Below are 24,850 nucleotides of genomic sequence, written 5' to 3'. Positions count from 1 at the left end.
AAAATAAGAGGTCCAAAAGCTGAGTTCTGGGAAAGTCAAAATGATGATGCATTTCTTGGTCTCTCTTCCTCGAGCGCTGGTTCTCCTGTGTCTCACAACCTCCAAGTGTCTGCGGGAGAGGCTGCTTTCTTCTGGCCAGTGAGAGGGGCGATCACCCCCATCTGGCTCTAACAAAGGCCCGAGGGATGCTCTGCAGCGCCGTGCCCTCTCTTCTTTAGAACAGGCAATTCCTCTGGAGTCTCAAAGGCTTTGTTTACCCAGTAAGTATGATTTCAAATGTCCTCTCAGCCTTGAGGGCAGGACGTGACTCTCTCAGAAATACCTTCCGTCATTAATACAGGACACAACTGACTAGAGGCGTTCTGGCTGTGGCTGGTCACTATGCACTCTGGAGTACCTTTGAAATACCCAGAATTGATTCTGGACTTCCTGAGATATATCAAGGGTACTTCCCAAAAGCCTTGAATCTGCAGATCCACTTTACCACCTCTCCCTGTTTCTGAACACATTTTCTTCTGCCGCACTGCAATATTTGCCCATACTCACACATATACCATAGGCACACACACACAGGTAAGTATGAGACAGCACAGTCTGGTGTTCAGAGAAGAGGGAGCCATGGGCTACAGTGCCCATGTTCAGCATCCACAGTTTAAGGCATGCTTGTTGGCACCAGCTGGAGACAGAAGGCGAGGGCATCTTTGGACTCAGGGGCATTGCACAGTGGCCCACCTCATGCATGTCACCACCAGCTAGTTCTTTGAGAAGCTGACAGGATTCTGCTTTGGGGCATCTGTGCCTATGTTCTAGGCCACCCGGGTGGCCCGGGTGTACACATGGCAGCAGGGTGGGGGTCTGTTGGCATCTGTATCTTGAAGATGTCATTCGTCCCTGCTGTTCACTGAGTATTTGCCATTCTTAGAGAAAGGAGGGGTCAACGGGACAGTAACTCAGATATTCTGACCAGGGGCACCACGTTTGGACATCGAAACCTCCGGGGGACACTGTGTCATTCTGTGCGAAAGCTCTAGCTGGTACCTTGGGTCTTGTTATGGTCCTGACACCTGTGTCTGTGACATAAATGACAATTGACTTCATCAGCAACATTGGATTGGCACTTGCTGTCCCAATCTCACGGGAGAGTATTTTCACCATTTCTTGTTATTTCCCCAACCAAAGCCTAGGATCTCCAGGGGTCTAAAACACTTCCCCAACCCTGTGTCCTACATCTTCCTTCCTCAGACTCCACACTTGACATCCCCAGTGTCCTTTCCTATTTTCCACCCTGTTTACAATCTGTGTTCAGGTCTGGAGGTTGTATTAAATTGGAGCATGCTGAATTTTCTGGAGTGTTTCATTGTTCTGACCATGAGGAGCCAGAGTGCAAACTGTGAGGGTTATTTAGGCCTGCAAAAAAAAAAAAAAAATTGACGTTTAAAAAAGCTGTGGTCTTCTTTTGTATAAATCAGACTGATCTATTCAGGAAGCACAAGAGGATGTGTGTGCAGCCTGCCCGGATGATGTTCCTGGTTTCAGCGTATAAGTGTTTTGTATTCAATTGCAACGAGATGCCACTTAGCACACAGTGTGAATTCCTTGGTATTGTTCTTCCATGGACTTGGTGTGGTGCCTCCTTGTCCCTGCATCTGGTGAGTGATGTGGCCAATCCTGCTTTACCAGTTGCTTCATAAAAGGTGCACTTAATAAATATTTTTCTGTGTACTTCACTGCCTTTTCCTCCCTCCCAAGAACAGTGGCCTATCATATTAGTTCCCTGGCAGGCTCCAGGGTCACCTGTCTGCTAGTGACAGCTGTATGGACTGTGGCAGGACCAGAAGGGGGGCTCGGTATTATTCTATGGAGTCCTAGGTGTGCTCACTTGTTTGTGGAAAGATTTGAGGATCTTGGACCCAACCCCTCATGAGATTTGTTAAACCCACTGTGCATTGTGGTCTAACTGGAGGTTTGGGATTCTTTAGTGTCACCTTGAAGGGATCAAGTTCCCAATGGGGAATGTACGTAAAGCCATCCGAAAACTGGATTGCTAAGATTTGGTGTGTGCTTATGCTGTGTGTGTGGGGGGGGGGGGGGGGAGGGACAACGAGGTGTTGTGAGTACACTCTGTTAATTTCACAGCTAGTCCAGATATGTAAACCCTGGGCCTCAGACACGTATGCTCTGGGCTCAGTATCTTCTGAGCCAGAAGGGAGATTCTGTGATGTTTGAGATTGGGACCCATCAAGGGATGCTCACTTGCTCTGAGTAGTCATAGCAGCCTCAGGGACATCAGAAGTCATGTGAAAACAATCTCTTCATATGGGAGACTCTAGGCCCAGCAAACAAGCAGAAGGCTAACGAAAACACAACTTGGTAATACTTTCAAGTTGCCCAGAGCTCCAACTGAATTTTCTAGATTTCAGAGCCAGAAAAGGACACACGACCAAGTCACGGACAGGCAAAGCACGGCATTCCCCGGTGCAGCAGAAACCCTTTATTGCAGCACCCTCCTCATGTCTGCAGTCACTGCTTGCTCTCTTTTGCATGAGGAGCCGTGTCAAACCTCTAGGGGACTAGCTCTGGTTTGTGGTATTACAGTACAAGTGAACGCAAAGCCTTGCGGTAGCTGCCTCTTAAACCATCTGCCCTCAGGCAGGCTCACAGGGGATCATGGCGGGCTGAGCAGAGCGAGGGTGTCTGTGATTCCACACGTGGTCGTCTATTCCTTCTGGCTCCCCTGCCCATGCGTTCCCATCTTGAGGTGAAATTGAAAGGACCCTCAAAAGAAGGAGCTCTCCGGCAGCCCACGTGGCGTGGAGCCGCGGGGCTCACCCGGCCTAATTTCTCCTGCCCAGCCGCCCCCGTAGCCCAGCCTGGCTTTAGCCTTCCCTCCGCAGCACCACCTTGATGTTGCTGCAGACCTGGCCCAGCGCAGCAAAGAGCGGGTTGCAGAAGGTGCGGATACACAGTGAGTAGATGTGGCTGATGCACTGGATCTCGATCAGGTAGCTCTTAATGCAGGGCACCACGGCCCAGATGTGGCAGAAGGAGATACAGGCGAACAGGAAGCCCCAGATCAGGGCCAGTGGCACACCCAGCAGGGTAGACAGCAGGCGGTAGCACCAGTACTTGGAGACGGTGAAAGTGGTGTAGCTCACCTTCCATACACCATCGAAGCTGTAGGTGCCCTCGGGCTCTGCGATCACATCTTCAAAATCTACCTGCGGGAGCCAGAAGGGGACAGCTCAACTCACAGCATCTGTGGGTATTTCTAGCGTTTGCATACCTGTATCAGAAACTGCCAGCGGAGCCAGCTAGATGGTTGAGCAGCTCAGGGAGCACCTGTTGCTCTGGCAGACTTGGGTTTCGTTTCCACATAGTGGCTCACAATCACCCTCAACTCTGGTTCCAGGGAATCTGACACCCTCTTCTGAATTTCATGGGCCCCAGGCAAGCACATAGTGTATGGACATTAAGCAATTCATACACATAAGTAAAATGAAGCTAAACAAAAGATTAAAAAAGATAAAAGAAACTCTGGGGGTCCTGGGGCTATATCTCTAATGACTGTCCAATATTGATGACAATGTTGGTCTCCAGTCCCACTGACTTGCCACGTACTGTAGTTACAACGTACTCTGAAGCCTGCCCAGCCTCCTCATTCTATGCTTGGGTTAAAGGATGCCCAGAAGTCAATAGCTTGTTTAATATGGCGGTGCTTGAGTTGCAGTGTCTGCTATAGTTTGGGTCTGCAATGTTTCCCAAAGGCCTGGTCCCCAAGATGGTACTGTTGCGAGAGGGTAAAGGGAGGAAGTTAGGCCATCAGGAACAGTTTGGCTCCACCATGTCCTCCTGCCATGATGTACTTGCCTTACCACAGGACTGAAAGCAACCAACTGACCGCTGACTAGATCTCCACATAAACCTTTCTATACATTGCTTATTTCAGATGTTTGTTATAGAGATGGAAAGATGACACCACCAGTTTTTTTTTTTGTTAACGCTACACAAATTAAAGTCATTTGAGAAGCAACCTCTATTGAAGAAATTGTCCCTACCAGACTGGCATGTGAGCAAGCCTAGGGTGCATTGTCTTAATTAGTGATTGCTGTATGAGGAGGGACCAGCCTGTTGTGGGCAGTGCCATCCCTGGACAGGTGATACTGGGGTATATAAGAAAGCAGGCTGAGCAAGCCTTGGAAAGCAAACTAGTAAATTGTTTGTCTTAGTTAGAGTTTCAGTTGCTGTGAAGAGACACCATGACCACAGCAACTCATATAAAGGCAAAAAATTTAATTGGGTGACTTATAGTTTCAGAGACTTAGTTCATCATCATCATGGTGGAAGATGGAGGCATGAAGGCAGACATGGAGCTGTGAGGGGAAAAGGAGCTAGATCTTGATCCCACAGGCAACAGGAAGTGAACTGAGACACTGGCCATGACTTGAGCATAGCAGGCCTCAAAGCCCACCTCCACAGTGACACACTTCCTCTAAGAAGGTCATCCTATTCCAACAAAGCCACACCTCCCAATAATGCTACTCCCTATGAGCTTATGGGGGTCAATTACATTCAAACTACTAGTGTTCCTCCATGCTTTCTGCTTTAGTCCCTGCCTCCAGGTTCCTATGCTTGAGTTCCTGTCCCGACTTCCCTCACTGATGAAGTATGACCTGAGAATTGTACACTGAAATAAACCCTGTCTCTCACAAGTTGCTTTGACCATGGTGTTTTATTACAGCAACATAAATCCTCGCTATGACACATACATCTTATTATTTAATGATCCTAATGAAGTTTGACGGCCAGGAACTAGTTGAGGCTCAGTTGGTAGAGCACTGGCCTAGCATGCACAAAGCCCTGGGTTTAATCCTTAGTGCCACACAAACCATGTAATTCCAGAACTTGAGAGGTGGGAGCAAGAGGATCGGGAGTTCAAGGGCATCCTCAACTATTTTGAGTGTTAAAGGGCCATTTGGGTTATAGGAGTCCCTGTTTCAAAACAAAAAACAAAAGCACAAAAAGAAGCTGAATGGTCATTTATCCTGCAGAGATTTGTGGATATCTTGTGGACATCTCATAAACTCCGATCCTTGTGGAACTAATGTGGGTGGTAAGTACTTGTTAAGCTGGAGATGGGGGCTGGGTACTTCTAAAGGGCATTTAACTCAGACTATGGTGCTTCCTGGTGGTAGCTTGTGTCTGAAGGCGGGCAGAGAAGTTGTGGGTTGGAAAAGAGCATTGGGGCTAAAAGAATAGTGCAGCCTCAGGAGATCCAGCTGTTTCCTGAATTCAACAAGGAACAGGGTGTTACTGGAGAGGGTGCATGGAGAGACTTCACTATCATGGACCTTTTGATGACAGTGGGCAGTGCTCAGCTGAATCTCGGTTCTGAGCAGCTTGTTTAGTTATTGCAACTGGGCAGTAGGCATGCTGGCAGTGAGAATGGATGTGGGAGTCAGTGAGAACTGTTTTGCAGTAGTAGCTGTGAGTTGGAAGGAGACACAGGTAAGGGAACCACCGGCCCGTGGCAAGACACAGCCAGCCTAGAACTGGCATCTTCACCTCTGGTTTCTGTGTAGCAAAAATGGAGAGTTTCTATGTCTTCAGGGATCTCCCAATGTTGAGGATCCTAGAAGTTAGGTTGGAGGGCCCTTCCAACCTAACCTGGGTACATTCCCCATCCCCACCTCTCAGAAAGGGACTTTGTCTATGGAAAGGTTTTGACCTTAGAGACCTTTCCAACCTCCGCGGTGCCAACACCCTTCCTGAGAGGATCTCCTGGGGTAGCTGTAGAGAGACCCGCATGACCTCAGAGACTCTGCCAGCAAAGAGACATTTGGGCAGAGGTTTGCTTCTCTGCCTTTGGCCCATTTGACTCCTTTCCACTGGCCTCCTTGCCCAACCTATCCTGAGCCAGGCTCAGTCCCGGCATCCTGACTAATCCAATGTCTTCCCACTACTGCAGTGGGGGTCAGACCCCAAGGTGTATGCCGCATCCGTCAGGGAGGGCGAGCCCTACTAGTGAGATCTGGCCCTTGGTAGGCAGAGAAACCTATTCCAAGACAGAGCCGCAGCTCTTTATCTTTACCGCCTACCCAGAGCTGAGGCCCATCAATCACAGTAGCCCCGCCTGCCCCTTTAATTCAGCAGCTTCCTCCATTTGACACACTTTTCCTGTTGTGTCTGGCTCTAAAGTGGCTGCCGTGCCTGGGCCCTGTCTAGCTGCTTATTGACTGGATGGCCCAATCAAGTTATTGGGTTATTCTGGGTTGCATTTTCCTTGCCTGGTTTTGTAGGCGTTGTCAGAGGATTAAATGAATTGAGACATGTGAAAATGCAGAACAACGGCTGGCACTGAGTGGACAGAGAAGTTGGGTTAAGAATGGCTGGCTGCTGCTAGGGTTCCGATCTGAAATGTCTTCTCATGGAACGTGTGTTAAAGCCTCGGTCCCAGTGTGGCACCACTGAGAGACCAAAGGACCTTTGAGTTAGTACATCATGGAAGGTTGTAAGGTGGACTTTGTCCCTTCCTCTTCATCATTCACTTCCCCACCATGAGGTGAATGGTTTGGTCAGATGGACATTCTCATTATAGACTCAAAGCAATGAGGCCTCTGTCCTGGACTGAGACCTCCAAAACTATGAGTCAAAACCAAGCAGCACTCTTTGTAAGTTAGACATCTTGGGTACTGAAGTAATAAGAGTGGCGGGGGGCTGCGTCCCTGGCACCCCAGCCGCCTGCTCGGCTAGCTTATGCCCGAAATAATTACACGGAAACTGTATTCATTTAATCACTGCTTGGCCCATTCTCTTCTAGGCTAATTCTCACATATTAATTTAGCCCATCTCTAATCATCTGTGTATGGCACCCCAAGGTGCGCTTACCAGGAAGATTCTAGCCTAGTCCATCCTGGGTGGGAGCTTCAAGCCAGGAGCGGGGCATGGCGTCTCTCTCAGGCGTCTGCTCCTGAGAGGAAAGCTGTCGAGACTCTGAGCTCACTTCCTCTTCCTCCCAGCGTTCTGTTCTGTTTACTCCTCCCACCTATCCTCTAACCAATAAAATGGGCCAGGGCAGTGCCTTTATTAGCCAATGACCTTCCTCCATCATTTCCCCTTTTTCGGTTTAAACAAAAAAAAAAAAAGGCTTTAACTTTAACATAGCAAAATTACATATAACAAAACAGTTATCAAGTAAAAGTTACAATAATCTTTATCATAACTAAGGAAAACTATAACTATAACTAACTATTCTTAACTCCATCAAAGACTCCAGAAAGATATATTACCTAAGTAAACAAGAACTAAGAAACTTCAAACTCTAGAAATGACAAAGACATCTCGCTGCCTGGACAGTCACCCAAAGTTCTTTTGTACCGTTGGGGCATCCATCTTCAGCCTTCAGGCCCATGGTATCCAGCAGACATTTCCATAAAGCAGGAAAATTCAAAGTCAGTTCAGTCACTATCTGTTGCATCCTGCAGAATGTCTCGCAGACTCTTTCAAAATGAATCAGGAACCCCGAAAGATCATCTCACCTTAGGCAAGTTCAGTAGTCCTCTCTCTGCGGGTTCTCTGTGTCCAGTTTATGCAATAGTCCAGGCAAGAGCAGTTTCTTGCCCAAATGGCTATCAAAACTCCATAATGAGCCTCTTCGATGCCCATCTTCCTCCTGAAGTAGATTGGTGCTGCCAGGAGCAGAGTGTCTCATTGTCATGAAAAGTCCTCAGTTATCAAAACATTAAATGTCCTATTCTGTAATCTTTGAAAGACATGAAGAATGTCTATCTAAAATATATCTACGCACATCTAGAAAATATTAACTAACATGACTACAAGCTTTACTATTATCGATGATTATCCATTAACAACCTATATTTCTTAATTATACAGTACATATTTAAATGAACTACACAATCACAATACCTTAATCAAAATCAGAAACACTTATACATATAACAAAATTGACCTTAAATCTCTATCAATAAAGCAAAATCTATACTAATGCAAATTATTCATACCTATATCATATCCCCCTTTAAATGTAAAAGAACATTTATAAACATTTTTTGGGAATATGGGCGCAGTTATTTCTCTCCAAACTGCTTCCTGCTGAATGGGGGCGTCGTTAATTAGGTCTTTCATGGTATAACCTGTGTGCTAGTTTCATCTCAGTTGGCAGTTGAGCGAAGCAATTTTTTGAAGGCGTTCACACCAACCCTTCAGGAGGGCGTGGTCCATCATACCAAATCGGAATAGAAGAAATGAACAGCGTCTCATCCTCTGTGAAAACAAAATAAGAAACTCCTTTCCAAAGCATCATGTCCTTTGATCCAAATTTCAAAGTCAAGGCATTTATAAAATATCTATGTTGGATTAGTTCAGCAGCATTTATAAATAAATATCTTTTAGCATCTATTGCTCCTTCCTCAGCATTCAAATAATTTAAAGAGAGCATAATAGCATACAGTATCAAAATTCTCTGTGTATTTTCCATCTTTGTGCAGCTTTTTTTAACCTCTATTTTGTTTATTTTTACTTTTAACTCTTTGCTTTTTGAGATAGGTTCTCTGAATCTTTGACCTGAAGTAACTCTGTAGACCAGGCTGTCTTTGAACTCTCAGAGATCCGCCTGTCTCTGCCTCCCAGGCATTCAGGATTAAAGGTGTTTGCTACTACACCTTGAACTCACAGAGATCTGTTAGTCTCTGCCTTCTAGGCACTGGGATTAAAGGCGTGTGCTACCACACACAACAACTCTCTTTCTTTTTTTGTTTTTTACTTTAAGAACTTCAACTTTTAGTCTGCATATATTTTTAACACACTTTAAACCATTCAGAAATTTTCTTTGTCTTTGAATCTCTCTTTACTGTATATCTCTCTTTTTCTGACCACACGAGCCTTTAAATTACTGAGCAATATGGGTAGGATTAAAGGCATGGCTTTGCCAGCTAGATCCAGTCCATTCCTTAGCTTTCCAGCCTCATGGCTGATATACAGGCTGTAGCCATGTTTACTGCAACAACTGTATGGCATTTCAAGGTCCTTGCCAGCAAGTGAGCTACAACAGACAACACTCACGTCCTCTCTTGGTAGCCGGCCCTCCTGCCTCAAACAGTCAGAGTTTGCCCTGGCAGGATGGCCCAGAAAGCCAGCATTTTTAAACGGCGCAGCTTTTTTCCTGCTACGGCTGAAAACCGAAAAGCATGCGTTCAGCTTTTCGTCAACACCCTTTAAGTATTTCGTGGCAGGACCTCTTAATGAGCTGCAGGCTTTGCAGCTAAAGCTGAGTCAGGAAGCCTCTCTTAGATGAGGTGCTTGCTTGCCTCTGGCAAGCAGAGCAGACCGGAGAACACAGCGAGTCTAGTTGCCATCAAACTAATCTTAGCACTTTACTCCATTTATGCTCTATTCAAAAGCTCTGTCTCCTGCAGGAGCCAGACAGAGATCTCAATGGCGGCACAGCCCCAGGAAGTCGCGCTTTAAAATGACACAGCGTTTTTTTCTGCTACTGTTGCCGAATCAGGAAATCTCTCTACAGCACGCCACCAACAAACAGCAAAAATCTGTGTTAAACTCTCTCTCCCTTATTTTTAAGCCTTCTCAGGTTTTTTAAGTGGGTTTAGTCCATCACGTGGGGCGCCATATGAAGTAATAAGAGTGGCGGGGGGGCTGCGTCCCTGGCACCCCAGCCGCCTGCTCGGCTAGCTTATGCCCGAAATAATTACACGGAAACTGTATTCATTTAATCACTGCTTGGCCCATTCTCTTCTAGGCTAATTCTCACATATTAATTTAGCCCATCTCTAATCATCTGTGTATGGCACCCCAAGGTGCGCTTACCAGGAAGATTCTAGCCTAGTCCATCCTGGGTGGGAGCTTCAAGCCAGGAGCGGGGCATGGCGTCTCTCTCAGGCGTCTGCTCCTGAGAGGAAAGCTGTCGAGACTCTGAGCTCACTTCCTCTTCCTCCCAGCGTTCTGTTCTGTTTACTCCTCCCACCTATCCTCTAACCAATAAAATGGGCCAGGGCAGTGCCTTTATTAGCCAATGACCTTCCTCCATCAGGGTACTTGATACACAGAGATGAACTGAACAGCTATTATTAGAGGTGGAGACTGTAGTGGAGGACATTCCTCAATAAAGAGCTAGCCATGCCTGTAATCCCAACCCCAGGGAGGCTGAGACAGGAGAATTGCTATAAGTTTGATGAAATCCTGGACTACACAGTAGGCTACAGGTCAGTCTGCCTATAGTGTGAGATCCTGTCTCAAACAAACACCAACCAAAAACAAAACCTGGGAATCTAGGGTCCAAAGGTGAGTTGCACATCAGTGCAGCTGCTGAATGGGTGGGTCTGACAAGTCTGGTATGGCTATCTCTATCTATCTATCTATCTATCTATCTATCTATCTATCTATCTATCATCTATCTATCTATTATCTATCTATCTATCTATCTATCTATCTATCTATCTATCATCTATCTATCTATCTATCTATCTATCTATCTATCATCTATCTATCTATCTATCTATCTATCTATCTATCTATCATCTGTCTATCTATCATCTATCTATCTATCTATCTATCTATCTATCTATCTATCATCTGTCTATCTATCTATCATCTATCTATCTATCTATCTATCTATCTATCTATCTATCTATCATCTGTCTATCTATCTATCTATCTATCTATCTATCATCTATCTGTCTGTCTATCTATCATCTATCTATCTATCTATCTATCTATCTATCTATCTATTATCTATCTATCATCTGTCTATCTATCTATCTATCTATCTATCTATCTATCTATCTATCTATCTATCATCTGTCTATCTATCTATTATCTATCTATCTATCTATCTATCTATCTATCTATCTATCTATCATCTGTCTATCTATCTATCTATTATCTATCTATCATCTATCTATCTATCTATCTATCTATCATCTGTCTATCTATCTATCTATCTATCTATCTATCTATCTATCTATCTATTTTCTATCTATCATCTGTCTATCTATCTATCTATCTATCTATCTATCTATCTATTATCTATCATCTATCTATCTATCTATTATCTATCTATCTATCATCTGTCTATCTATCTATCTATCTATCTATCTATCTATCATCTGTCTATCTATCTATCTATCTATCTATCTATCTATCTATCTATCTATTATCTATCTATCTACCATCCATTCTCCCATTCATCTTCTACCCACCCACCCATCTATACACTTCTCTATCTCTATCCATTCATTCATCCTCCTGCCTATTTGTCTGTTTGTCTATCTGTCCTCCTTTCTTCATATCTATCTATTGCCCATTTGTTCATCTACAGAAACAAATACTTACTGAGCATCCAGTGCTCAGTACTCAATACCTGCCACATGATAGATGCTCCCCAATGACAAGTACTTAAGTTCCTATAAAACACATCTCAGCAGTTCTGCTGACATTCCAGATCACGAATAGATGAATTCTCCAGTTGACCTCATCACACGGCGTGCACCTCTCATTGACAGCAGATAATGGACGAAATTCTTTCTCTCTTTTTCTGCTTTAAGTGCTTGCCCCTTCCATGAAGGTCTTTCTGATGTGTTTTTTAATTATCATTTCTTCCCAGAAAACATTGGCACTCACACTTGAGTTATTTCCTGGGATTGTCTTCAGAGCTGAATGTGTGACAACTGGCCTCTTTTCTTTGAAACAGCAATGTGCTGTTGGAAGGCTGTGCTGGAGGGAGGCAGCTGCTCCCCTAAATTGAATCTGAGACCGGAGAGCACTCTGGTCACAAATGCTGGTTTGGAGAGTCATTCATAAAAGCCATTCATAAGAGTCACTCAGCAGCTCTAGGTGGCCATGCCAGCGCATCAAGCACACTGCGACTTCATTTCCTATTTCTTTTCTAGCAGAGGAAGGAAGAAGGCTGTTTCTTGCAGGGTTGAGACTGAGGAAGCCTCAGAGCCACCTATGAAGCTGGATGGTGGGAAGGAAAGACTGGTGCTGTTTTGGAGCGTGTCTTCTCCTCTGACATAGTTATTTTTGGAGCACCCAGAAAGCCAGTTGGTTAACTGGCACAGGCCTGCACAGCCCCCATGGTCACTGAGAGGATTGGGAAGGTGTAGGACCATTGGGTTGCCTAAGGGGAAGGACAGCACCTACCCCTGTCAAAATTCGGCCTCCACCAAGAATTCCACATGACTCAGTCCTTGGTCATCCAGGGTCAGGACAATTCAGATAAGATATCTCGGAGTGGGGGAGGTGGTGCTGGGATTCCAGCTTCCATTTGGCTGTTGAGTTACTGTGTAATTCAAGGTGTTAGGCTTCTCCTCTCTGGGAGTCTAGTTATTTGCTGTGTTGAACTCTACAAAAGAGGATAGACATAATCCTCAGCATAGCATCAGCTTGGGAGTCAGAAGACAGGAGCAAGTAGCTTAGCATATCTGGGTCCTGGTTTCCTGGCCTGCTATCTTGCTACATAAGGGGTGGTCATTCTGTCCCAGAAGGTCAGTGCAGAAGCTGAGAAGGTGATAGAGGTAGTCACAGAGATTCAATGCAGTTGTTTATGACTACTGAATAATAACGTTAATGAGGATTTATACTACAGACCCACTTTTCATTTCTCTGATCATTAATTTTTACTATGTCTTACAAAAGTATTGCTGTACAACAGGCTGGCATGGTCACAGTAGGACTGACCCTTCTCCACACAGTCTGAAAAGCACTGACGTAGGAAATTACAAGGTGAAAAGAGATGACAGCTGTAAAACCAGTTCTAAAAGATGGATGAGATTTGCTTCTTTTGTTAGAAATGGCATTACTGATTTCTGTCTGATCTGGGGTGACCATGATAATTCCCACAATGCATTTGGGTTCTATGAGATCATCTCTGCCCATGTATCTTATACTAGCCATTTCATAGCGTGTTTGAGGGCCAAGCAGGAGACCCAAGTCAGACAGACAGCAGAGCTTGTGCCTGAATCTCTGCTGCATGCTTCTTGTTCAGGTCTTCACATGGGCTGGGTGTCTTGCCTAGCACTGTTCCAGGGACAAGCCTGACTGCGGAGGTAAGGGAATGAAGAAAAGACAAACATAGACAGAAAGCTCCGGGCAGGCGGACTGGGCTCTTGGATGGAGAAACATAGCACCATGGAAACTCAGCATATTTATTATAGAGTTGGTCAGAGAGGCAGGATTATTGCAGGCAGCTGAACAAAGAGGCAGGGTTTATGGTATGGAGTTAGATGAAGGAGGCTGGTTTAACCAGTCTCCGTTGGAGCAGTCTCTATGGGAGAACAATCTTTAGGTTGTAAATATCCAGGGGAAGAAAGCTATGTGGACACTTTCTGCACACATTATCAACATCCACACGCAAACCAGAAGGGACAGTTTTGCCATTTACCTCTGACCCTCACCCCCTGTGGAGAAAACTTTGCCATTGCTCCATGGGTTTAAGGCCTTGGGAGCTTTGACATCACTGTTTCTATGTCAACAGCACACATTCACTCAGGACTTCAGTCACTCCTGGCTTTCTCCATTCTCTGCAGATGGATACCCCAGTAGGAGCTGAAGCTCAGAACACAGTGCAGGAGGTGGCCAGTATCACCAGTGTCTTGGGCTGAGAGCATCTTACAGGGCTACCCAGAGGACCCTTGCTGGAACACCAAGACTTGTGTTTGTGTAAGTACCAGGGAAGGGACCAAACAGGGCCACAGGAAATGAGAAAGGAACCTGTCTTCCCAGTGCATTTGGAATCTTGCCTCTTGCTGGCTCCTTCTTGGCATCTCTCTTACCCTCTCAACTAGTGCCTTTGGTAAAGACGGTGCTGGTGGAGTGGGGAGCAGTGGAAATGCCTTGGCTCGAGTCCTAGACTATGTACTAGCTTTTGGACGCAGGCTAGCAGGTCTCCTCAAATAACCCTCAATGAGTCACAGTTCTTTATATCTGTATCCGTGGGTGGTCTTGTCCCATCTCTAGTCTGAGCTTGCCATGAGACTCATTTTAACCAGCAGAATGTGACAGAGAGAGCTTTGGGTCAGTTCCAGACTGAAGACCAAGAACCCTGTCACCTTCATCTTTGGGGACTCCTGAGTCACCAATTTTTGAGGTTTACTTTTATACCTTGCTCTAAAGGCCAGTGGTGCTAAGTGCATGTTACAACATGCTCTTCTAGAAACAGTCCTAAAACTCTGAGACAGAGGCTCAGTCGTCCCAGCATTCATACTGAGTCCTATCCTGTGTCCTAGGATAGCAGAGGACCTTCTCGAAAAGTCCGGCTCAGAAGAGCCCCCAAGTGATGTCAGCTTTCTGCTACCATCTGACTGAAGCTGTAGGAGATGTTCCCAGAGAGAGTAGAACTGACTAGCCAGCTCCACAAATCCACAGAACTTGGGGGGAGATGTACTGCATGGCAATTGAATACTGATAAAAGTTTGTCTCTGGGGAAAGCACCCTGGGTCCCAGGTTCATTTTCTAGAAGCTGGGGTGGGGGCAGGCTCGTTTGCTCATGTTCAAAAATGAAAGCATAAGACATTCTCTACCGTGGTTGAGTAAAGAGTTCTGATGGCAGAACATGGGGAACTAAGTTTTAGCAAGCTAACCCCCCAAAGGAGACTCCATTTTGAAAGATCTAGACCAGCTGTTCTCAACCTGTAGGTCGTGACCCTTTGAGGGGTTGAACGACCCTTTCACAGGGGTTGCCTAAGACAATTGGAAAACACAGATATTTACATTGCAATTCGTAACAGTAGTAAAATTACAGTTATGAAGTAGCAACAAAATAATTGTGTGGTTGGGGGGTCAGCACAACATGAGGAACTGCATTAAAGGGTCGCAGCATTAGGAAGGTTGAGAACCACTAGACCAGCATAGTCTCTATATCACCAAGTGAGAATACCTCCATATTTGTTCTACGAAGCCTTGTATGTGTTCATATGCATGCATGTATATGTGTGTTCGTGTGCATGTGCATGCACTGAGGCCAACACTGAATCTTCCTCAGTTGCTTTTCCACTTCATTTCCCTGAGACATTCTCTCACCTGGAACTTACCCATTCAGCTAGGCTGGCTAGCCTGAGAGGCTCAGGGATATCTCATTTCCCCCAGCCCCAGGGCTGGGGCTACAGGCACATACCAGCCCTGCCTGGCTTTTGATGTGGGTTGTGGGAAACTAAACTCAGGTACTCCTGCTTGTGCAGTGAGTGCTCTTCTGACTGAGTCAACTTCCCAGGGCCCCTGCAGCCATTCTGAGGGGTGACTTATGGGGGCATGGCACAGGAAGGAACGGCCGGGAGGACTGTGTGAACCACTATCTAGCCTCAATATGCCCTTTCTGCTTTCTCACGCACAAAATCGCTCTCAGGTGCTCCGGGCTTTCCTCATTGGATGGTTCAGTATTCTCCAGCAGCCAGAGGAGTAAAGAGGTTCTATTTGTGGTACCAACTCTGGCTAGCAGGTGGGGCTTTGCTTCCTGGAAAAGAACTGTGATCCATTAGTAATGTCTGCATGCACACAGGAAGGAAGGGGTGGTGTCTATACCTGCCTCTCACGCCCACCGGCTCCATCAGTAGTCTTCCCAGAACTGTGAAAAGCCTCCTTATCTATGCTCATTCCATTTCCTCTTCTTAGAATACCTGTTCCTCAAGTTATTTCTTTTCTCATTTAAAATGTCCACCTTGGGTATTGTTTTGCTATGAGAGGATGGCTCCTGATTTTTCCAGGCACGAGTCACTTTTCTCCCTAACCTTCCAGGACACCTCATCTGACACCAGCTCATGGCATTTGTCACCTTTCCCTGTACTTACTCTAGTCTCTCTCATGGCAAGGCTTCGATTCTCGGGTCAATTTGATTACACAGCAGTGCGCCGCAGCTCCACCAAAGCCAGAAGTGGGACTTTGAGGGGAGTAGTAGACTGCTGGCTTCTCTCGGCGCTTCTTGGTCTTAGCTGACAAGCAAAAGGTGCCACTGGAGGGGGCAGGGTGTCTTGTGGCAGGTGTGAATTGGAAGTGGGTGGAGAATTCATGTAAGGGAACAGTTTTGACACATCTATTCAAGTCTTTGGGGCTGACTTGAGGCACCCAAGGAGGGAGAGCTTCAACAGGACCTAGCACCCACATGTACGCCAACAAGGAAGGAATTTGGAATTAGTCATGAGCTGTCTCAGAGTGAGTCCAGTGACCTGGGTAGGCTGGGGTTTCTAGGCATGCATGGCGGGGGCTGTTAGAATCTCTACAACCGGAGTCATCAGGATGTGCCATCATATGGGGTACATGTTCTAATGAGCTTAGTGGCCCCCAAGCCTGGTACGTGCTATGCAAACAGCTCCCACCATATCTTCTAGGTCAGATTGGTGCCTGGTATGTAGCAGGTCCTCAGGACTATGTGGGGATCACTAGGGGCAGAGATTGGTGGGGAAGGGAATGAAGTGTTCTCTTCCCAGTTCCTCAGCCACCATCTCTCATGACTTCTTCTCAGCCAGGGGCCTGACCCGAGGATGGCAGACTAGTAAGTCTAGGGGGTGTACAGGTCCCATTTTCTCCATGACTCTCATTTCCCAGCCTGCATTCAAGGGCAGTGCCACTTGGTGCCTCCCTGTGCTGGTGCCCCCCCAGGTGGCTCTGTTTGCTTCCTCTCTTGGGTTTTACTGTGTGAAATCAGCAGCTGATTGCAGAGGGGACTATGTGTCTCTACCCAAAAGGAATTTTCAAGACACTCAGCAAGCCGAGTGTCTCCATCTGGTTTCAGAAATGGGGACCACAGGAGGTCCTTTCTGGATTCTGATCTGGATTTTGGATTCATCGTAACCCACAAGGACCCTGCTGACATGTGAGAACACCCTGGCAGAGGCCACTTAGTATGCCACTGTGGCCTTCTGTGCCTTCACCTTGGCCTCTATCTTATCTCTCTGACCTCCCCTCTCACCTGCCATCCATCTTTCTGTCTTGTTTGTTTACCAGGTGATGACAGAAACCCAGGCTAGAAGGCTGTCCTGTCACCCCTCCCCCCACCGCTAGCCAGTCAGCTCTCTCTCTCTGCAGGTGGACTGTCCTAAAGTCTCAGTGAACCTGTGTGTGGTATTTATCTCCTGATACTATCCCTGTCCTGTGTCTCTAAATGTTTAATTTCTGAGTCATTAAAAATGAAGGAAAGGAAATGTCAGACAACTTCCCAAGGCAGACAAGGGACCAAACAGTGTCAGTTATTTCCTCTGGACAAAACTATCTGTGCATCCTTTATTTCGCCTTTGGGAGCTATTTGTATGGGGATCAGGGATGTCAGAGAGGACCCCCTCTGCCGCAGAAAAGCTGCAGAAAGCGGGATATCTATATTACTGTCTATACCTCTTTCTTTGGATCATAGTCTGAACCTAGGGCTTGATGCTGCTCCCCTCCTGGCTCAGTAGAACTCCAGTCCCCTCTGCACTTGATATCCATCCTAGCCTCCCCAAGAAACTGCTTCTCCATCCTTGTCACCCTCAACTCCAGGATCTCACCATGGACGCCAGAGGGCTCAGTTCTCCAGCCTTCTGGACTGGAAGCTGCTTGAGGGCTCTGTTCAGCCCCAATTAACTCTACACTTCCCGGGAGTGGGGACCATGCTACACACCTTCAAATTCCTCATCTCCTTCAGCCCACCCGTGACATTTCTGCTGCTCAGAGCTGTCTGATGTACCTGATGGAGGTAAATGGTACTGTTGCAATGTCACAGGAGGTTCAGAAGCTTAGGTGACATGTCTAGGGTTTTCACTTTGGGGGAGGAGTCTGGAGTTGAAGTAGGTGGTTCAGCTGGACCGCTCTGTGGAAACCATGACTGCTAGGTTTCTCTAGTATTTTGAAGTTAGAAAGTTTTGCTTTGTAAGTATCCCATGGAGGTATAACTCCAACATTAGTGATGTATGTCAGTATAACACACAACAGCCTGAGTTGTTTGAGTGGTCAGTTCTAGTGAAAGGGCACAGGGGTGTGGCTACCTGCAGGAGTCAGGAAAGTCTTCCTGGAGGAGGTGACATTTGGTAGTGTCCTTCAAGTCTGAGTTGGGTAGAGTGAAGGCCAGCACTTCTGCCCAAGATGCAGGGACATGCTCCGTGAGGCTGGCATGGGGAGTCACCAGGCACAGCAAACAGGGGGCAGTAGCTTATGCTGGGTATGGACAGGCACATGGGGGTTGGGTTTTTATCATGTAGAAGTAGCTGTTCTGAAGGAGGGCAGCTCTGGCTGTGCCTTTGAATGAACCCTTGGTTGTGTTACCAAAATCAAATGAGCCTAGGTCTCTAAATTCTGGGTCATCATAATCACAATATAAAAAGAGAGATATATTGTTGAACAGTGGTGGCATGCCCCTTTGATCCCAGCACTGGGAAGGCAGAGGCAGATGGCTCTCTGAGCACAAAAGTCAGCCTGGTCTCCAAAGTGAGTTCCAGACAACCAACACTATATAGAGAAACCCTGTTTCAAAAAAGAAAATCAATCAAACAAACAAAATACAAAAGAAGAGGGGCAGCTTCCCTGTTGGAAAACTTAAGAATGTCTGTCATAATTTGAATATGTAAATCAGTTTTCAACATTACATTTTATAAACCAAATATGGAACACGCGTTTCTAAGAAAAACCTGGAGTCCACACTGAGGTATATTCTCAGTACAAGACATACAGAAAGTTCTAGAAACAAATACGCATCATTTTATGTAGCTTAGACGCTGAGATGCTACAATTCTGGATATAGAGCTTAATAAAAATAAAAATTAATTTAAAAGTTAGTAAGTTAGTTAGCGTGTGTGTGTTCATGTGTGTATATGCACACACTGTGGTGCCTATGTAGAAGTCAGAGGGCTTGTTGGAGTCCGTTCTCCCCTCCTACTACAGATGTTCTGGGGACTGAACTCAGGTCATTGGGTTTAGCAGGGGCCATCCTTTATCTACTGAGCCATCTTGTCAGTCCCCTAAACATCAATTTCAACTCCAGAGTTTTCTTTTTTGAGAGTGACCACTAGAAAAAGTTTAAGTTTCAGAGCAGGTGGGTGCATTGGTCATCTCTGCGCCGTCTGTTTAGTTTTCTGTCAACCATGCACGATGCTAAGTCTAATCTTATAAATCTACACATGTAAAACTACACCCCAGGGACTGTTGTGCCTAAACAACAGCACCCCTACAATCGTGTACAGGGCAAAGAGGCTGGTACAGAGTGGCTGCAGTACCGTTGATGGCTTTACCGTTCACAGGTCGGCAGTGCAAGGGTCACGCTGCACCTGGAATTCTACAAGCAGCTCTGGCTCTGATTCTCAATACTTAGTCCGAATGCGCAACCTCTCTGGGGACTCTGAGGCTGGTGGCTGGGACTTCTGAGGGGGATCCTTCTGGCTTTTAAGTGGAGGTTGAGTTGTGGGGACCCAAGGCTTGAGTGTTCCTTTCAGGGCGCCTGCTGAGGACTTTGCCTGGTGGTGGTCACCAGGCCTGCAGTGAGGCAGGGAACTGGACTGATGCCTGAAGGGCCCAGTGTACCAGAGGAACAGATACTAGGCGCTGCTGTGTGGCAACTAGTGCGTCTTGAAGGGGCCACCGGGGAAGCTGCCCTCAGGTTAACCCCAAGCCCACTATGGAGACAGCCTAAGTGCCGCTGGCACAGTAGAGCAACCGACTTGGCCCGGGTTCTGAATCTTCCCAGCAATTCCTCCTGGGCCTGGGGCCAGAGCCCAGGGCAGGCAATTGGAACTACTAGTAAGACGGTATTTTTTTGAATCTTCCCCTCAGCCCCATCATGCACGTGGCTAAAGTTTTCTACTTGCCTTCTAAGGCCTGTTTGCTGAGGTTCAAAGAAGACAGTATCCAGGGCTCTGGGGAGACTGACCTCAAGTCTACGAGGACCGTGGTGCCCTGCTTGGGCACAGAGCCTACCTTCACAATGTCCTCATTGATATTCTTGGGGTCGCGGTTCACCAGGTCTATCTCCTTGCAGTGAATGTCCTTGATGATCCGGGCCTCCAGATCCGAGTGCTCTTCGGTCATCATCGTGGGGCTGTGGCACCTTCAGGAGGAGACCCGAGCCTTGTAGCTGGTGCCGTTGACAGTCCTGGGACAGAAGGACCAAGCTTGGGGTCTCCAGACTGGTGCCCCTGCTGGCTAAATAGGCCCCACCCAGCATGCCGGCCGACAGCTGTCCTGAATAACTTCAGCGGGCCTCTGGTTAAAGCTGCCGGTGGTGGCACGCCTCCAAGCTAAAATTAAGACTGGATGGCAGAGCACTCCTTAAAGGGGGCTGTGCTGGCCACTGGCCTCACGCGAGAGGAGACCTGGCATTCCCTGCCAGCCTCCAGGGCCTGGCCTTCCCGGTACTCTGTGGAGGCGGGCTGAGCAACTCCCATGGAGTCCCTGGAATTTGCTGGAGTACTCAGGCTCCTCCCAGGATCAGCTGCTCAAGAAGGGAGGTGGGCTCTGTCCCAGCCCGGTCTCTTGCTAGCTGCTAAGTGACCTTGGCATACGTCCCTTCTTTTAGCCGCCAGGACCCTAACCGTGAACAGGGATACCATAAGGAACAGATAATGACTATCAAGACCGCTCCTATCCTGGAGGGGAGAAGACGGGTTTTGTGGGGGATTTTCCTGGGGGGAACTGAAAATGTCTCTTGGAATCTCCTTAGATTAGTGATTAAGTGTGGTGGTTAACCACTGTGTACTTGTTGTTTTATTATTTAAAAAAAATTACATTTTATTTCCCTCCTTGTGTGTGTGTGTGTTGTGTGTATGTGTGGGTGTGTCCATGTCCATGTAAGTGAGCAGTCCACAGCATATATGTAGGATGAGTGGAAAGAATCTGTACTCTCCTTCTGCCATGTGGGTCCTTGGGATTGAACTAAGGTCATCAGGCTTTGTGGCAAGCACCTTTAACTGCTGAGCCTATATATATAATTTATTTATTTACCTGGGGGACTGAGCTCAGGTCCTCATGCTCGCACAGCAAGCGCTATAGAGACCAAGCCATCTCCCCACTCCCAGTTCATCTTGATTATCAGTTTCACTGGATCAAGACACGTAGGGAATTAGGAGAGCACAGCCCTGGAACTGACTGTGATGGTGTTTCTACAGATGAACCCACTGAGGGATTCAGAGTTGAAGCAGATGATCTGAAGGTGTTAGAACATTGGAAGGCAGGGTCTAGTTGGAGGAGGGGTCACTGGGAGCTGCACACCTTTGAAGGGCATACCCTGTCCAGCCTCTTCCTGTACTCACCTGCTTCCTGTCTCCTGTGACGTGTGAGTTGCTTTGAGCCGTGGGTCAGAAGATGCTTCCTCCTGTATTCCTCTAACCCTGACAGCCACAACAGTCTTGAGTTTTTGTTCCTGGAAGGAAGAATTCACCCCAGGGCACAGGTAGGGCTGGCAAACAGTCAAGGTTTATTTTTAGCACCCTAAGAGCTAAATCAGATAAGTGCTTCCTGCAGAGTGGCGGGAGACCTGTCCTTACTATCAGGACTTGTAAGTCTTGTCCTGCCATTCCTCCTCCCCTGGCTTAACCCTGGAGCAGTCCGGGTGATCCCAGAATTGATGGAGGTTTTTTAGTCACCCCTATCCTCACTCTAACCTGTGACAGGGAAATCAGGACTAAGGTGTGAACGCCTGAGAGTTGACAAGTTTACTAGGGAAAGGACGTCAGTGTCTTTCACAGGCTCCCCAGGGGAGGTGCTGATCCTGCTGGAACCTGCCTGAGGTCGGCTTTGTTGGTTTTCTCGGGGACTGGCTTTCTTACTTTTTAGTTAGCTTGGCTGTTGTGGACCCAGTCACAAACCTCTCCCTTATCTTCCCCAGTGTTCCTGTCTTCCCATTGCAGCAGGCATTTCCCTCTAGCGTTTGCCCTGAGTGTAACAGACTAAGCCTCCGGGCAGCAGTGAGCTAACGTTCATCTTTCCTATCTGAAGCTGGCTTTGTTCACAGTGACCCAGAAGAGACTAACACCTTGGCATTGTTCTTCTGTGCCTTGGAGCAGGCCTGTGGTTTTCCTCTGAAAGGGGAGTCAGTGGTCTCCAGGGTGGGGTGGGCTTGGGGATGAGGAAGAGGAGAATGCTGAGAGGGGTGTCGTTCCATTCTCTATGTGCCAGGGTTGCCACTTTCACATGGCCCTGGTTCCAGCCTTCAGGAAGCCATCCCCCAGTGGGGTGGCCCTTCTGGGCACTTTCTCTGGTCATCTTCCAATTATCTGTCTCCAACATAAGGAGGATGCTGAACCCTGGAGGCCAAGGGCTATGTGTCTGTTTATCCAGTTATCTACACATTCATTCAGGATTGAAGTTCTGAGGATTAAGTGGTAGATCAAGCTTTGCCCCTGCCCTAAGGATCCAGGCTAGGACACAATGATTGGAAGCTGATGGACTTTTCTACAGCGTGGCAACTGATCTAAGTTAAATATGGCTTATAGACAAGCCCTCAGGAGGTGTCGTTTTCCCTGATGCCCTCTGGGAAGCCACCTGGCAGGTGGCTGTAGAGTTAGGCATTGGAGGATGAGTAGTAGAAAGCCCTTTAAACAGACCAACGGTGGCGGCGTCAGAGAAGTGTGAAGTGGCACACTGAGAAGCATGGGGTGACTGGATAGTGGTATCTGGGACGAGGAGCGGGGAGGGGGTGGGGACAGGGCAGGCTGCAGCCTCAGTGTGAAGCATCCCAACTGTTGTGCAGAAGGACACACACTTTTACTTAGAGGCGGATTATGACTTGGATACGAAACAACCCCTGCAAAGGCCCTCGTGTAAAGGTCTGGCCCCCAGCTGGTAGTTCTGTTGAGAGACGTTGGATCATGAGGGTTCTAACTCCATCAGTGAGTTCATCCCTCAATGAATTTCTAAGCAAATAGGAGGTGGGGCTTGATGGAAGGAAGTAAGCTACTGGGCCATGCTTTTGAAAGTACATCCTTTTCCAAGACCTAACCTCCCACTCTTCTTCTTCCTGGCTGCTGTGGAGTGAGCAGTGCCGCTCCACAGAGCTCTTCCACCCTGATGCTCCCCTTTGCCGTTTTGTCAAAGCCTTGAAAAGGGACTAACACAAAGTGCTGGAAAACCACTAACGGTATCGTGGTGGCCGAGGTTTATTATCTGGCTTGTCTGTGAAGGTCACTGGTGCTCACACATAGGGTAGATGGGAACTAGGGGAAGTCTGAGGTAAGAAGGCTGATCAAAAGCTAGAACAGGGTCTGGGGATATAGCTCAATTGTTAGAAACCCTGGACTCTATCCCCATCAATGCATAAAAGTGGGCATGGTGGCTCAGCTGGCAATTCCAGCATTTAGGAGTAGGCAGGTGGAACATCAGGAGTTCAAGGTCATCTTTGCTACAGAGGAAAAAAAAAATCGAGGTCAGCCTGGGTTACGTGAGACTTGTTTCCAAAATAAATAAATAAAGAAAATAGTAAAACTGGAGGCAGTGCGGCTCTATCTACTGCAGTAATAAAGATGCAGAAATCACGTAACTTCAACAATATAGGGATCTCTCTCTTTCACTGCAATAGGCAGTTTAAGACTGCTTTGGCTACTTCATGGACCAGATATCTGAATTGTCATTTTGTTCTGCTCATCTCAAAGTTACCTCCTAGGCATAGGTGGAGGCTCTTCCTCCAGCCATCACATCTGTGTCTAGATGAGAAATGGCAAGGAGGAGGGTCAAGCTGTCAATGGAGTCAGTCCCATTCGAAGCTTTACTAGAAGCCCCACTCAGCAGCTTTAATTTATGTTTTATGTCTGTCATTGGTGATCCCTCTTAGTCACACAGGATGTGATTGTAGATTTGTAGCTTAACACATTGTCATTTCTCTAAAGACAAATGTTAGGTAGCTAGAAAAACTGTCATGTCTCTTTAGCAGTCAATGAGGTCTTTTTCATGCCCCTGCATAGGTCCCTAAGATCTCTAGTCCTAGGAATGTATGGTTTATTCTACAAAGGTATTGAGAGAAAGAGAATGCTATGGCTTAGCTACATGTGGATTATGATAGCAATCTGAGCCTAGCTTGGGCTACACCCACTGCATCACTGGTGAAAGCAACAGGATGACCAACTGTGGACTGACACCTCCAAAACTGTGAGCCAAAACAAGCCTTTCCTCTTTTCAAGTTGATGACCTTGGGCTGCTGTAGTAGTGGAAAGTTGACCGACACAGACAGAACGAGATGATGAGAGAGAGAAGGGATCTTGCCTTTCCTGAGGATGATTGTATCTGTTCTATTTCAATAGGCTGGGTAGACCTCCTACTAGGAGGTGGCTGTCTCAAGGCCTATGAGGCTGGAATTATTTGCAGGGAAAAAAGGCTTTTGTTTTTCATAGAATCTTTAGAACTGGGGCAAAGGGCTTCTGATGTCTCCCCTATCTGGCTTCGAGGTTTGTATTTCAAAGAGAAACCATAGTATGCTATGGTTGAAGAGACCCAGTTTTCCCATTCCATAGATAAAGAAATTGAGGTCCCTAAAGTCTTGGCTGATGGAGGGAGGAAAGAACGTGGGATTTGAAGACAGAACTGTCATGATCTTGTGAGCAGTTCACTGTCCCCAAACTCACTGATGTCATGACTTCATAGATGTCCTACTTTCCTACCGAGAGAGACTGAAAAGGCTTGAATTATTTTCCAAATAGAACAACAAAGTCCCTAGGGTCATCAGCAGGAATCTACCGCAGACAGGTGGAAGCAATTGAGTCAGAATAGGCTTGGAGTCTTGCTCAGGTTCCATACTTGACTGTGACCTTGGGTAACAACACCGTAGTGAAGATGGGTATTGAAACATGTCTAACATGTCTTGGGAGAGACAGGATGGTTTGGGACTGGGAAAGAGATGACTGAAAGAGGGACCAAAGAGAGTTTGTCAAGTTACTGA

At 46.9% G+C, this 24,850-nt stretch overlaps 1 protein-coding gene across 1 annotated transcript; it reads right to left on the bottom strand.

Moving 5' to 3' along the window:
• Positions 1–2,454: 2,454 nt before the first annotated feature.
• Cav3 (caveolin 3) lies at positions 2,455–20,297 on the bottom strand. Its single transcript, XM_041638872.1, has 2 exons — positions 19,903–20,297; positions 2,455–3,218 (listed from the first exon to the last, which is right to left on the bottom strand). Exons 1-2 carry the CDS (start codon positions 20,014–20,016, stop codon positions 2,877–2,879), a joined length of 456 nt encoding a protein of 151 aa, XP_041494806.1. The 5' UTR covers positions 20,017–20,297; the 3' UTR covers positions 2,455–2,876.
• Positions 20,298–24,850: the final 4,553 nt, after the last annotated feature.

The sequence above is a fragment of the Microtus oregoni genome, unplaced genomic scaffold (genome assembly GCF_018167655.1).
Source record: "Microtus oregoni isolate MIOR12 unplaced genomic scaffold, Mior012 000002F_ref0000024, whole genome shotgun sequence".
Lineage (NCBI taxonomy): Eukaryota > Metazoa > Chordata > Mammalia > Rodentia > Cricetidae > Microtus > Microtus oregoni.
The sequence above is the reverse complement of the archived record's forward strand: the minus strand, read 5'-3'. Positions and strand labels throughout refer to the sequence as shown.